Source organism: Asparagus officinalis, chromosome 5 (genome assembly GCF_001876935.1).
Source record: "Asparagus officinalis chromosome 5, Aspof.V1, whole genome shotgun sequence".
Lineage (NCBI taxonomy): Eukaryota > Viridiplantae > Streptophyta > Magnoliopsida > Asparagales > Asparagaceae > Asparagus > Asparagus officinalis.
The window spans coordinates 127,601,480-127,617,712 of record NC_033798.1 but is presented as its reverse complement, the minus strand read 5'-3'; the positions used below and the strand labels follow the sequence as shown (position 1 = coordinate 127,617,712).

The window sequence follows — 16,233 nt, the reverse complement described above, 5'->3', positions numbered from 1 at the left end:
ATAGAACTTTTTACATGGCTCGACGGAGGGTCAAACCACAACGAGTTCACATTATTTGCCTTGGAATCCATTTCCATAATTTTATGAAAACTAACCAAAGAGCCCCTAAACAATTTCGAAATCTAGTCAGAAGGGCGGAGTCAGGATTTAAAGACATAGGGTCAGAACCGTAATTTCCGTCGTGGTTTCCTCTATAAAAAGGCCACTGAGGAGGAGGTAGTTCCGTTCAGAACCCCCACCAATTATTCTTCACTTCCCTTCTTATCCCCCGGTCCCTCTCTCTCCCCGCATTTTTATTTTCTCCCCCTCCCTCCGATTTCCTTCTTCTGCTGCGTCTCCTCGCCAGGGAATGCCGCAAGATGTACCGCTCAGATCCTGATCTCGGAGGCAAGCGGCGCAAGAAGCCCGCCTGCCGCACGTGCCACCTGCAAGCACAGTCGAGGAGGTAGCCGTTTTTCTCTCTCCTCCCTCCTCCTCTCTCTTCCTCCTCTCCTCTCGATAGAAAAGAGACCAGTTCCAATCCCAAAAAAAACCCTCCGACAATGAAAGAACTCCATCTCCCCTCCTCCTCCTCCCCATTCTCCACGGCCGCCTACGAGCTCGGGCGCCTCCTCGCACGGCACCTCGCTAAAGTCTACCTCGCCCGCAACCTCGCCTCCGGCGAGAACGTCGCCATGAAAGTGGTGTGCAAGGAGAAGGTGATCCGCGTGGGGATGATGGAGCAGGTTAAGCGCGAGATCTCGGTGATGAAGATGGTGTCCCACCCCAACGTCGTCGAGCTCCACGAGGTCATGGCGACCAAGTCCAAGATCTACTTCGCCATGGAGCTCGTCCGGGGCGGCGAGCTCTTCTCGAGGATCCGCGGCGTGTACCACCGGGACCTGAAACCGGAGAATTTACTGCTCGACGAGCAAGGTAAAATCAACCGCCTCGCGATTTAGATGGATAAAATTCGGAATGTTTTCTTTTTTTTTTTCAACCCCTAAATCGTTAGGCATTCGATTTTACAGGCAATCTGAAGGTTGCTGACTTCGGGCTCAGCTCGGTTGCCGGCCCCGATGGATTGCTGCATACCACTTGTGGAACTCCGGCGTACGTCGCACCTGAGGTTATCGCCAAGAAAGGGTACGACGGAGCGAAGGCCGATCTGTGGTCTTGTGGAGTTATTCTCTATGTTCTTCTTGCTGGGTTCCTCCCATTTCAGGTATAACAACTCTATCTGGCCACGAGATAAATTCGAAAATACGAGAAAGCCCCACAGTCTTTGCTGACTTTTTTTTTTTGGGGCGTCTGCTGGTTCCATCGTAAAACAAACGATTCATTCATGCCGTAATACTAAAATGAGTTTTTATTTAATGGGTATAAAAATCAAGAATCCTGACTCGTCCGCAGGTAATTTCTCTGATGTACGATTATAACACGAAGTACGAAATACCCAAAAAAAAAAAAAGATTCGTCCCTGATTTCATCTGAGCTTTTGTGTATTATGCGCTGCGCAGGACGACAACCTTATGGCAATGTATCGAAAGATCCACAAAGGGGACTTCAATATGCCCGCCGTGGTTCTCCTCGCGACGATCGCGCGCCTCAATGCACCGAAACTCCTCGGACGGCGGCGAAGCCCTAACCACCCGGATGCCCCGGTATCCAAGATCCTCGACCTCTCGCCTGGTAAAAAAAACGCCGAACTAAAGACACCCCTCGCTCCTCCTCAAAATCCCGCCGCGACGACCGCCGCCTAAGAAGGAGATCAACACTCACCTCTGACGAGCCCCAGAAGCTCAACGCGTTCCCATAATCTCCCTCTCGAGGGCTTCAAACCTCTCCGCCGCTCTTCGAGGACGGTGTTTAGCAAGAGGGAGGACGAGATACGGTTCGCGACCCAAGAACGGCGAGCAACGTGGATATCGAGGCTGGAGGGGTGGCGGCGAGTATCGGAGGGGGGGAGGGGGATGAGGGTGACGAAGAGCTCCGCGCGGGGGTGAGGATGGAGGGGTGGAAGGGAGGGGGGAGGGGAAGGGGAGCTGTCGTGGCGGCGGAGATATTCGCGGTGGCTGCGCGGGTCGGTTTCTGTTGTGGAGGTGAGGAAAGAGGGGCTGGGATAGCCTGGAGTACAGGAGCTTCTGCAGGGATGAGCTCCGGCCGGCGTTGAAGGATATCGTGTGGGCTGCTGCCGCTTGATTTGGTTGATCCTCTCAATAATTGAGAGGTGGTGTATTTGTGCGTGTGACTTTGTTCGTGCCGCAATTGTTTGTTTGGATTTTGGTGTGCGAAGCGTTGAAGGTGGTGGGGTCTGTTCTGTGGCGTCATATGTTATTTTGTTGGTATTACTATTGCACTGCGCATGTTTCCTGGCCGCATGTAGATGCGTATTCAATAACTTTTAAATCCTTTTAAGAAACGAAAGTCTTATTTGGACTAGAAATATTTTCCAATGACCTAAAATATGGGACCAACAGAAAGGACATGTGAGACGTCCCCCTCCTATTACATAATGAGTTGGTCAGCTTATTATTCAATAGGAGGGGGACACATCATCTGTCCCTTTTGTTGGTCTCATATTTAGGGTCCCCGTATCAAAGATCATTATGACTAATTCCCTGTTACAAGTGAGGAAAGTGGGGAGTTCTCTCTCGGTGAGTATTCAATTCAATTTTGATGGAGGTTGAATATTTTTACAGGGTATTTCTATCTTGTGCCGTGGGAAATGTTTGGAGACAGCGGTACTTGTTGCCACCCGTCTCTAGAGAATCATAAAGAATTTGGATAATTCAGGGCTATTACTCTTGATAAAAAAATTGTGTATTATTTAGTTAAAATTTGTGATTTACGTGAGCGGGGAAAATATTGACTATTACTTTTGATAAAAGTCTGTGTATTATTTAGTTAAAATTTTTAATTTAATTGAGCGGAAGATATGAACGAGTATGCTATATACGGAAGGGGAAATTCTTTAAGGATCCAAACCCATGGGACAGAGGAGGGGACAGGTGAGGTGTCCCCTCCTCATTGCTCCATGCACGGTTCATGAACAGTGCATGGAGCAATGGGGGAGGGGACACCTCACATGTCCCCTCCCATATTCCATGGATTTAGGTCTCTGTAGCATTACTCATACGGAAGTATAACAAGCGTTTAAGGTTTAAATGAATTGCAATTGTCCAACTCAACAATTGATTAAGAAAAGCGACCTAACTACTACTTCATCCGAAAGTGGGGATCCTTTTGTTTTCGTTTTTTGTTTTGAGAATATACCCGTAATAAAGTTGGGTGGTTGGAAAACGTATGGAGAAAATGTTGCTTTACCGAATGAATCACAAAAGCGTAGCCTTTTTTTTTTGCTTGTGACGTTGAGAGTGGGTTCTGTTCCTTTTATCAGATGTTTGATTGGTGAGAGCAGAAGCTAGCGCTAACCCCCTCCCCCATGTTTTGCGAGGAAATGTCTTGCGAGGAGCTGACGTCTTCTTCATTTTGGCCCCCTCTGACACGGGGGCAACTATTCACACTCCTAAACTGTAACTTTGGAGGTGTATGATGACTAAATTGCCCTTCTCCCAAATCAAACCAGGCCAAGTCCAAAAGGGTATTTTCGGCAATCCAACTCCCAAAGTTACTGTTTGGGAGTGGATATAGCAAACATGCTCTGAGACTTTCACCTAATATTTGCAAACATAGAGAGATACGTACGTAGGAATGAAGTTAAGGTAAAAAATGTTAATTAGGACCTCCTACTTCCATTCAAGCGTCAACAAGTTAAAAAAATGTTATGTTGAGATTACTCGGATTATGAGATTGAGCTGATGTCTGCTTGGTGGCTGTGAATCAATTTTTCGGACCGAGGATTTGTGTGGATTTGGATTCTTGAGGGGATTCTGCGGCTTTGAAGATCTGACAACGATCGATACATCAGTTTATTAGAAGGTGAGTTTGTTAGTGAAAGATATCGGAAGATTTTGGGCCGGTTTGATATTGTTGTTTTTTTTTAAAGGACGCTTCTGTTTAAATTATTAAAAACACACTATATTGTTGTTCGTTAATTATTTTTTTGCCATGCTGAGGTGAAGCTTGTTATTGCTGAAACTTATGATAAGTTGCTTATAAAAATAATTATATATACTGCTGAAAATAGTCATTTGGTAATTATATGTTGTAAGCCGTTTTCAGAAGCAACTAGGCCTCTGACAAAACTGGACTTAAATGCCATTATAAGTTGAAGAGAAAAAAATATAGATATAACTTTAGCTATCAAAATAGATAAGATAATTTAGGACAAATAAGGTAATAATGTCAAAAGACAAATAAGGTAATAATGACATAATAATTATAAAAAAAAAGCAAAACCTGCTTTTGAAAGCATAGTCAGGTTGCCTCTAAAAGCATATTTTTAAAGCAATGACAGTTTCAATTAGCATGAAAAATAAATTTTACTAAACATCATTATTGACTGATTCCGAAAAAACAAAAACACTGATAAAAGCAATACCAAACCGATCCTTATTGAAACTATTTTTTTTTTTTTTGTTACGGAGTTTTTTTTCTTTATCTTTGTCCCTTAATTTTTTTTTTTTTTTTGAAATTAGTCCCCCAAATCACTAGAACAAAAACTAAGTTTTCCGGCTCTTAATTTATTTGAAATTAGTGCTTCAAATCATTGAAATTGCCATTCGGTTAATGATTTGAGGGCCTAATTCATAATATGAAAGATTGAAGTGGACAAAATTGGAAAAAAAAATGAAAACATGAGGCGGAAGAATAGTGATGGGCTTAGCCCAATGGACGTATTTACATAGTTGGACACTCGGCGACCTTTGTCTTTATTCGCACATAACGGCAAATGCTTTTTTTTTAATCAATCAATGTTACAATAATTGTACTCTCAATCTTTTTCTAGGAAGAGAAGCTGATCTGCTGATGTTTAACACAGCTACGGGATTGTTTGGTTCGGGAATTTGCATATTATAAATCATGCTCGGTTACATGTAGAACCTCCAAATTCATGTCACCAAAAGAAACCAAATAAATAGTATAAGAGATAAAACCTAATATTTTAAACTTATGAGCCCCATTTTTTATTGCAAAAACTACTAAATGCATGGAAACAAACAACCCCTAAAATAGCAAAACTAATTCAATCTTGTATGCATTGTGTGTGAAAGAAACTTGTTTATTTTCCATTTAAGGAAACATTAAAACATAATATTCAAACATTTTTTAGCCCCTAAATAATCTTTATTAGTGTTCAAATAATAGTAAGATTACTTATTTTTACGTTTGATTAACCTAATGCATGATAATTTGATTTTTTTTTAAAAATCATTTTAATATAATATTTCAGTTTTAATCCATAAAATCTGAGGTGAAGAATAAAAGTTGGAGATGACTACAATTTATCGAGTAAATAGCAATTATCATGATCTGAAGAGTAACTTCCCAAATTGATTTTGGGGTATGTACGAGAAAAATACCTTTTTTCCCAAAAAAAAAAAGAGAAAAACTTGGTTTCATTTGCGTGTTCAACCCATTAATTCCTTTCCACAAAGAATTATGACGTACGCAAATTGGGCTTTATCTAGACCTGGTGTGTTATCCCATTAGGCATTCAATATTATCTAAAATGGGCTATCACTATTAAAACAGCCCAGCAATTCCATGAAAAGGGGGTTGTTCCCCCCATTTTTTATCATCTTAATTCCCACAACCATCTAAATTGCTATTAAGTCTACAAATTCTTGACTTACGTTGACACTAGTCCCTCAAATCGTTGGAATTGGCATTAATTCTAAGTTATTCTGAAAAATGCACCTCAAATTGATAGCAGAATTACCAGCTAGAGGGGTTATTTTGAAATAACTTATGAGAATTGGGCAACTTAGCAGCAATTTCAATGCTTTGAAGGACTAACTTCAAAAATATTGTAATACTTGAGGGACCTAATAGCTAATTCAATGGCCTTGTTATGCACTAATTCAAAATATTAAGTAAGGGGGGTGTTTGGTTCAATTTCTATAAAAAAGAGGAAAAGGAAAACACCCAAAAAGTAGATTTCCTTGTATTTCTATAAAAAATTATAGAAAAAGTTTTGAGAACTCAAAAGTCAAAAGTACTTATTTTCTTATTTCTTGTACTTTCTTTGTTTGTTTCACAATAAAAATATGGGCCCATTATTTTATAGAAATAGCAAGTTTTTCTTTTCTCTTTTTTGGTTGCGTATGAAAAATTTATGGAAAACTTTTGCTAATCTTATTCATCATTCAACGACTAGCTTAACGGCTCTTTTAACGACTAGTTTGATATCCTCAAATCTTATAAAATCCTTCTATTCTCAACTATCCATGAGCATAAATTTTGCAAAGTTGAAAAACATGAGTAAGAATGTTAGAGACCTTGGTGAATTTTCAAGCACATCAAAATCAAAGGTAAGTACTTCGTTTAAAAAATACAAATTATTCTACTATTTTCCAATTGACAAATTATTTGGTTTTTTATTTTTTGTAATCAGCGTGCACGAAAACTACCGTAGAGACAAACATATGAGGAATTTTTTTCATATACAGATGAAGATCGAGAATGTGATAAGATGTGGGATATAATGAAAAAAGCAGAAATAGTGCTAAGAGCCAATGCTTTGAAAGTTAGAGACCGATTTGAGTGGTGGAAGTGTCTCTCCTGCAACAATATCTCCTATACAAATTGGAACATAAATGATCTCTTAAATCATGCGCACGATGTTGGTTATCATCATCATGGCCCACGTAAACAAAAATGAATGAAAAGAGCCCATACCGGAATTGAGTACCAATAAAAGCCATCCGTCATTAAGCTCTAACCGAGCATTATATAGTACAAGAAGCCAACAACCATTAGCTCAATCTAAGCACAAATAACCAAGAACAACAATTAGCAAGATGAATATCACCAACAACGAATATAACCAACAACGACAATTAGCAACATGAATTGCAACATCTAAAGTTTGCACGTAACAAACATATAAGTTTGTGTAGGGATTTAGTAATTAGCAACATGAATTGCAACATCTAAAGTTTGCAATTAACAAAATATAAGTTTGTGTATGGATTTTGTAAATACCAACATGAATGCAAAGTATATGCAAATCATGTGAAGTAGCAAAATAGAATGTTATGTGCACAGGATAACAAATCCCAAATCATGTATCCCATCTTTGAGCCGCCTCAAGACTTGCAATATACCTCTTCTGCGCCTCATTCATTTTGATAAAAAAACCTCCTAGCCTCATGCTTACTTTCATACAAATAATCTAAGAACCTGTCGAGGAATTTGTCACTATGGTCTTCAAAGCTACAGTTAATTATTCAGTCCAATATATTATGTGTTGATTTCTAATTGACTCCTACATTGACTTAACAAAGCTACGTATCAACTCATCATAATTGAATTTTTGAGGTTTTTTGCTTGAGGAAGACTTTGTGTTAGACTCATGCCGAGATTTTCCATAAGTGGAGTTTGGGGTAGTGTTAGCATCAGATCGATGCTCAGTTTCACTCTTAAGTGGAATGTCTCAATCATCACCATCAAGAGGAATGACATTAGTATCAATCTTATCATAAACTGGTCTAACAAATTCACCCCTTGCTTGATCATCACCCATAATCTTCTATAAATGTTTGTAGAAAGGAATATGCTTGTTTATATATCCTCTTTGAAAACACTCTAATACCACTAGGAAAGAACCCTAGAGGGGGGTGAATAGGGTTTATGCTAACCTAATCCGATTTATGCCAATTTAAAAATTTACTAACAAATATATCCTAGCACAAGAGATATGAACAATATATGTGCAAGGATAATAAATCAAGGGCAATATGAACACAAACAAGATAGTGTGAATATAAACAATAAGCAATAGACAAAGTCGATATAAGATATGAACACAAAAATAAGTGCGCCAATGCAATCACAAACAAACGATATGATCATGGAGTTCGGTCCCCACGACCTACATCTCCGCTCCTCACCTCGAGAAGATCTTCACTATTACAACCGGGCTTTCTACGCTCACCCGAATAACGTTTACACCTCACACTCAGTTTTCTAGTTCACCGGAAACTTTACAACCTCTCACAATGTAACTACACTAACTACCACCTCAAGTGTTGGTCTCTAGCACGTGTCTCCCTCAAGTGCTAGGAATTATAACCTCTCTCTAGACATTACCACCTACCTCATTCCTCTTGAGACAACCCCGTCTCTCACCACACACTCCTCTTGGTGTACTAGTGTAATACAAAGTGAACCTCATAATTAAGCACGAATACAACAAAGTTTATTCTCTACAAAGGATGAGAACTCTATGTAAGCTCACACTCTAAGTCACAAATCCACAATCCAAATTATACTATGAATGTAAATACAATAAGCTCAATGGTTGTGTACGAACAAAGAGATTCAATAAAAACAATTAAACTTAATATAAAATCTAGCTTACGAAATTAAGATCAAACATATAAAATGCTAGAATTAAGTTTAAGAAAAACGTATCTATAGATCGAGAGAGAGAGAGAGAGAGAGAGAGAGAGAGAGAGAGAGAAGAGCTAGATGCTCAAACACAATTGATGATCTTCCTCAAGCTCTTGTGAAAATTGCTTCACAAACAAAACTCTTAAACATTCTTTTAAACAAACACAAAACACCCTTAAACTTGTTCTAAACAATTCTCTTGGTTAAGTTTTTGGTCTGAGGTATGAGGGGTATTTATAAAGATCCCAAGACACAAGAAAAACAAAGCAAAAAGACAAAAAACCCAAAATAGGACAAAGGCTGAAAAAACTAGCCGTTACAGCATCAGTCAACTGACGTCTTCCATCAGTTGACTGATGAGCTGACCGTTAGAGGCATTTTTCAGCTCATCAGTGGACTGACGAACCTTTATCAGCCGACAGATTGATCATCAGTCGACTGGTCAGTCGATCAAAACAAAATAGAAACTTTTTTATTAGTCCAGACAATTTTTTCAGTCGACACATCAATCGACTGACGTCATCAGTCGACTGACCAGTCGACTGATAACAAGTTATCAACTTGTTTTGAATAGTAAAACTGATTTTTAAACTGCATTTAAAATAGCAAACAATTCCAAAAAATATAAAACTTTGGGAAATGATTGTAGATATGATAATACACATGCTACAAAAACTGGTTTTCAAAAAACACCACCCAAATGAGAAATCTTTTCATTTTACAAAAATGTCCAAAATATGAAAACTTGATAGGCATGAAATTTGATGTTTTGACATAAACCAAAATTTGAAACTATGTAAAATGATTTTATAGACTTGATAAAAAGTATAAACTATAGTTGTTAAGTTTATAAACCAAAAACATAATATTTTTCCAAATACAATAGAATATAAAACATATAAAAGTGTATACGCATAGATAATTGTTTCATATCTACATAACTAAACCAAAAACCAAAAATTGTATATATATAACTATATATAAATTCAAAACGTGTATGTGTGTATATATATGATGTTGAGCTTAAATTATCTAACACACATAATATAAAACCTAAAACTAAATTAGCCAAGCTTGAAGGTCTTCAATGAGCTCGACTTGGTAAACTGTGCGGATGAAGCGGGATCTTGGATCTTTAACTTGAATGCAATGCTTCACTCCACAATTCCGCCAACCTCCATTGGATTTAATCGTGAATGCTCGATTTCATCCATCTTTTAACATATTGTTTGCCTAGAATAAATACAAAACACAAATACTAGACAAACAACATTAGTTGTAAATTGTTTGTTAATAATTATCAAAATAAAAGGACCCAACACTCTTAGCTTAGAGTTACTTTTGTCATGTAATATGTGAAAAATGTTGTGTGAAATTAATTATAACCTTCTCACATCCAATTAAATTAAATTCATTGTTATGATAGAATCAGTACCTGAGCCTAAGTGTCTCCTCATCTAGGATTACCATACAACTTTTCTCATCCCATCCCACCCATTTATGTTGGTGCAAGCCTTCATATCATAAAATTTGGTTCTCCAAGTTTTCATGTGATTAATCACATGAAGGTGGGTGTAGTTGATTTTGAATTTCATGTTCATCTTCATGTTAGCCCTTATGTTTTGATGATGTTTTACAACCACCATTATCGGTACTAATGGCTTATTGAGTGCAAATGTAGTGAATTCATATATCAAGCTTATTAGTGCCACAAATGGAGGATTGGATGGAATATGCACTACAACGATGATATCCAAAGGAGGAGGAGGCATAGTGATGAAGCAACATCATTTCAAGAACACCAAATTCAGAAGCTTCATCCAAAACTCAAGCTATATCATGACTCAAGAATTGTATTCTCGTGGGGATATTAGCTAGGTTTTATTTTCTCTCTAGTGCTACAATGTAGGCAAATAGTTTAGATTTCATCTGAAGCTATTGGGATATCAACACACACATTTTCATACTTATAGTTTTGAACTTATTTCACAAAATACTATTTTTCACAAGTATGAGGACCTATTTGCAAAAATTCTTTTCCAAACAATTTGTTTTTAGTATTAAAACTATTTTACAAAGTTTCACAATTTTTAGAGGTCAAATGAATATTTTACAAATATTTTAAGTGAGTTAAAATCAGATTTTTGATTGTATTAGATTGCGGTCGACCGCGCCTAAGCTCACTCGTCAGTGGGCAGCAGAAACTTTCACGGTCGACCGCCGCGGTCGACCGTGAGCAAAAAATTTCTCACGGTCGACCGTCACGGTCGACCGCGAAAGTCTCTGGACTTTTGGTCAGTTTCTGAGGTGCCTCGCGGTCGACCGCGAAAAAGTCACGGTCGACCGCCGTATGTTTTAAACGGTAATATGGTACAGGATCTCAGCGCCGATTTCACATGATCTCAGCGCTGTTCTGTTTCCAGGTTTTGGGGGATTAATTATGGGTTTAAACAGCTGTGATTTCTTATAGAAACCATCCTCTTCTTCTTCCTCAGTGTCCCAGCTCTTTCAGATATTTTCAGAGAACGTTTTTACAGAGCAAAATTTTCAAACCTGTTTCCATCTGAGTTTTTCTGTTTGTGTCTCACATCCCAGCTTCAGTGTCATCTTCTCTTTGCCATAGGGACATTGTAAATAGGGGGTTCTTACACCATTTCTACTATTTTGAGAGCTTGATCTTGTGTAGATCAATTGTGTGGGAGTGTGATCTAGTGAGATCAATTGTGTAGTGTGAGATCGTGAGGCGATCACTATGTAGACGAAGTTTCGGCTTCCTGATGCGGCATAATTATGTACCAAAATTGCAAGTGCACAATTGATCAAGTTATAGTATAACAAGATATTGATCCCACGAGGAAAGTGATTTTAAGAGATTATTAGACTTGGTTCTTATATTGTGTGCGTGACAAAAATAGGATTAAAGAATAAGTGTGATTGTGATGAGTGATTGTTGTGAATATATGCAAGAGACAATAAATTGAATTTTAGAGGAGAGAAGAAAGAATTAACGAATAAATGAAATCACAAGGCAATAAAGAAGAATGAATAAAATCAAGAAATAAAACCAAGAATGAAAAGAAAATTTAAGAAAGTTAAGATGGAGGATTTAAAAGAGGTAAGAAATCTAGAATATAATCCACTAACCAATTTCAATTACAAAATACAAACTATTCTCTTTTTATCATATTTCAACTTAGATTTATTAAGCATAGATTATCAAACCATTTAAGGAAAGTGTAACCTATCAAATTATCATCTAAGTTAAAATTACTATTCATGATAAGAACAACAACATGTCCTACAAGAATTAATTTCACATCTTAAGAAATAAAAACAAGAAGAAAAAGAATTAATTACAAAAATAAAAAGAAAAGAAAAATCTAAACTATGAACAAGAAATAAATCTAACTACAAAGAATAAAAATCTAAACTACAAAATAAATTGCAGAAATTAAATGTAAGAAAATAAATCTACTCTAAAAATTAAAATGCAAAAATAAATAAAAAAGATAAGAAAATAAATCTACACTACTAGCATGAATGTAAATCTAACTAATAAGCAATAATAAAGAAATTAATGAAAAGAAATAAAAGAGGAAAATAAAAAAAATGCAAACCTTCAAATTGCTCTTCATCTCCATCCTCATCATTCAACAAAGAGGAGAAAAGAAAATTTAAAGAGGAGAAAATTTATTATTATTAATTGTAACAAAAGTTATAATTTTTGGAAGGCCTTCTCAATTAAGAGTAACCCTCCTCTCCAAATGGAGTTACAAAATTTTTTACACCTCTAACCCCTCACTTTCTACCCCTATTTATAGTAAACATCAGTGAATGAGAGCCATTGGATCGAAATCTTATCCAAAAACAACAAATTTCAGCCTTAGATTCGTAACTAACTGCCTAGTGTATCGATACCAGCATCGATAGGGGTATCGATATTGGCATCGATACAGGCATCGATGCGGGCATCGATGCCCCCATCGATGCAGGCATCGATGTCTGCCTCTCTCTGGTTGCTGTCCGAACTTGTTTCTTCTTGTGGGCTTTAGGCTTGGACAAATCTTTGATTTCTTCATTTATTTGATTTGGGCTTTGGCATTTCTTGGGATTTACTTCTTCTTCTTAGCTTGGGCTTTTGGATAATTTGGAAATTGATTTTCCAATGGGCTTCTTTGCTTCATTTCTTTATTTAATCAACGGGTTTTTGTTGAGAGATTGGAGTTTGAGATTTATTCTTCATTAACCTGCAATTAAAAGATAAAAATAATTATTAGTAGTATATTTATTCATATAAAATAGATAATTAGGATATAAAATTATAATAAAATATGATTATCAAATACCCCCACACCTAAACTTTTGTTAGTCCTCTAGCAAAGAAAGAAAAATGAAAGAAAACCTAACTCACTTTCGCAGGAATCGCGGTTGTATTTAGCGTATACAACAAGCCTTTAAACCCCTAGGTTACCCTAGTGGACGAGTTGTAGTCTCGTGAGGGTTTGCAGTGAATATACCCACAAAATTCGGTCAACTTGCCAAATTAAAGAAGTCAGTAAATAACTAAATTCACTTGATAACTTTTAGATAATCTAATTGGAGCCAGTTATCACTCAAGAAAACATTTTTATATATAACTCTAAGGTATATTTTTAAGAAAATCTTCTCATTGTAGCAATACAAAACCAAGCCAAACTTAGAAATTTAATTTAAAAGTTTTGAAAAGAACACTTTTAAGTTTCTTGATCAAAAATTGTTTTTCAAGACCATATATACAAAACAACAATATATAGAAAAAAAATGGTTAGTGTTATACATATATAATAATTTTTTTTCTCACTCTTTAATTCTTGGTGATTGTTTTCTATTTTAACGGGCTTTCTAAGTGACCATTTATTGTTTTCTATTTTAACGGGCTTTCTAAGTGACCATTTAACGAGTTTTGGGCCAATGAATCCCAACCAAATTGGGCTTAGGTCATTAAGTATAAAAATACTCCTTGGGCTTAATTACTCAGTCAACTTAGGCTTTATAAGATAGAATCACCTTGAATCAAAGATTTTTTTTTTGGTGCCCATTTTTCACACTCTTCTTTTATAAGGTTATTTTTTTTAATATATGTGTATAGTATATATAATCTGAAAAAATGTGTAAATCAAGATAACTTGGAAAAAATATTTTTAACTCTAAGTTAAGCATGCAAAAATTTCATTATTTTTAATTAAAAATCTAAGGTAAGACTTAAGTAAAGTATACTACTTGAAAAATTATTTCTTAAGAATTTTATTTGGAGTTATCATAAAAGGTGAACTTGAGTATGTCACTAACTAGGGATTAGAAAATTTAAAATCTATCAATTAGATCAATTATTACTTAAATCTATTAATTTGGCAAGTGATAATTTTTTTAAACTAACAAAAGATAAATACTGAGAGAAAAATACTAACTAGCAAAACAAAAGCTAACTAGCTTACACCCCATACCCAGACTTTGCAATGTCCTCAAGGCAAATAATATCCAAAATATCACAGTTTAATAAGTACATGCCAAAATAAAAATCAAAGACTGGGTAAAATAGAAAGAACATCCCTCACTGCTCATCTCCGGATATATCATCATCCACATCATCAGCAGCAGCTGCTGAACTCGGTCCTGCCTCATCCTCTCCTGGGAAATCATCTGGCTGAAATGGTGTGATATAACTATGAAGCTCAGGTGGAGGTCCATATGTATCTCCATGTTCTCTCTGCCATCCTCTCGCCAAATATGCCAGGGTATCGGTGGAGTAGCTCATCTGACCATGTATCTCGTGTATATGCCGCTGCATCCTGTGCATTTGTATCTGCATCCTGTCCATGCGACTCCGCATCGTATCCATCTCCTCTCGAGTGGGGTCATGTCGGAGTATGCAGTGGTGGGTTTCAAATGAAATGCTCCTCCTCACAGTCTGATCATTTAGTAACCCCTTCCCTGCTTCTAACCTATCCTCTGCGAATACTGGAACGTGAAATCTATGGCAGAGTCTAGTGATAAAATAGGGGTAAATGAGCTGAGTACGTGATGCAGACTGTGTCCTGACCCAATTCAACACATTCTCCACTGATGAGCGCATCCATACAACTATAATCCTCGCTATATCAAATTGCTGACCACTGGCTATCCAAAAGAGAAGGAGAATATCGTGTGGGGTAATGACAGAGTATGCAGTGGTGGGTTTCAAATCAAAGTTCAGGAAAAGATTAAGTAATCTATATTCTGGTTTGAGATTTCCTGAACCGAAACTAGATGTAAAGATCCTCCCACACAAGGTTGCAGACATGTTGTTGTATTCTGGTATACCAGGCTATAAAGTGGAGGCTAAATGGAAGTAATCTGGTACATCAGTGGGTGGTTCTGCAAGGTCAAGGGTAGCACAGATAGTGGAAAGATCAAAAATAACCCTAACACCCCTCACGATAAAAAAAGCTAAAAATTCTCTATCTGGATTAATTTCCCATCCAGAATAGAACTCATGCACTAATAAAATGTTTGCTTTTTCTAAGGGTTTAGTCATCATGCTCCTAAGACCTACTGCAGTTAACATGGTGACTGTGGAATGATATGTATGCAGTGCACTCATCTGAAATCCCCTCTCAAAATGAATGTTAAGACCCACAATTCTAGCTAAAATAGTGGGTCTATCTATGTCGGTATCAGATGGATCAGAAGATGATGAACTTGCTCGAGATTTCTTTCTGGGAGGCATCTACAGAAAAAGAAAATAAAAAAGAATGAAAAAAAATTCCAATATATATATCTATATATTTTATTATTATTTTTTATTTATTTATTTTATTTATTTTTAGCTACAAATTGTTCAACATGAGTTAATTTCAAGTTATCAGAATTTCTTTTGACAATAAATCCCCTCGAAATTATTTTTTGAGAACAAAAATGTTAAAATTTTGATAACTTGATCGGTGAAACATACATGTTGAAATGACAATTATAAGCTAAACCTTACAATTGTTGAATAAAACATCTAGTACAAATTTCCGAATATGAGAAGTATCCAATTAAACTTTTATTTGACCAATTACTCACATTTGCATAAAACACCCAAAATTCAAATTTATTTTTGCAAACCCCCCCTAATTTTTTTTCTTTTCGGATTTGCATAAAACACCCAATTTTTTTTTCAATTTGAAATCACGTACCCAATTGAATGTTCAAAATTATGCATTTTTGCACAAAAACCCTAAGAATTTTCAGGTTTGCATGAAACACCCCAATTATTTTTAGTTTTGCACAAAACACCCCCAAAAAATTTTCTTTTTTTTTTCTTCAGATTTTTAAACAAGATATCCTAATTTCAAACCCCCAAGAAATTTTTGGATTTTTCATAACCCCCCCAATTTTCGGATTTTGAATAACCCCCCCCCTAATTTTCGGATTTTGAATAACCCCCCCCCCCCCAAATTTTTTTTTTTTGATCCCCAATTTAGTCCATTGATCATGAATCAACATAAAATATGATACTCATTCACAACTACCCATGATTCAACCACTAGATCATCCATGTAAAAAAAATTACAAGATCAAGTTAGAAAAAATTATCTTGGGTAGATGAGTGGAGGTGGAAGAAGACCAAAATTAGTGAAGAAATCTCATTGTGATCTTGATCTTGTGTGTGTGTGGGGGGATTAGGGTTTGATAGGGGAAAAAAATCGGGTTTGGGAGATGAAAGGAAGAGGA

General features: G+C 36.5%; 1 protein-coding gene across 1 annotated transcript; it reads left to right on the top strand.

Annotated features, from left to right (window-relative positions):
• On the top strand, positions 543-2,421 carry LOC109842586 (CBL-interacting protein kinase 6-like). Its single transcript, XM_020411443.1, is given in 5 exon segments — positions 543-915; positions 1,011-1,204; positions 1,500-1,643; positions 2,007-2,093; positions 2,095-2,421. Coding segments are annotated over 5 exon segments (885 nt in total). The 3' UTR covers positions 2,182-2,421.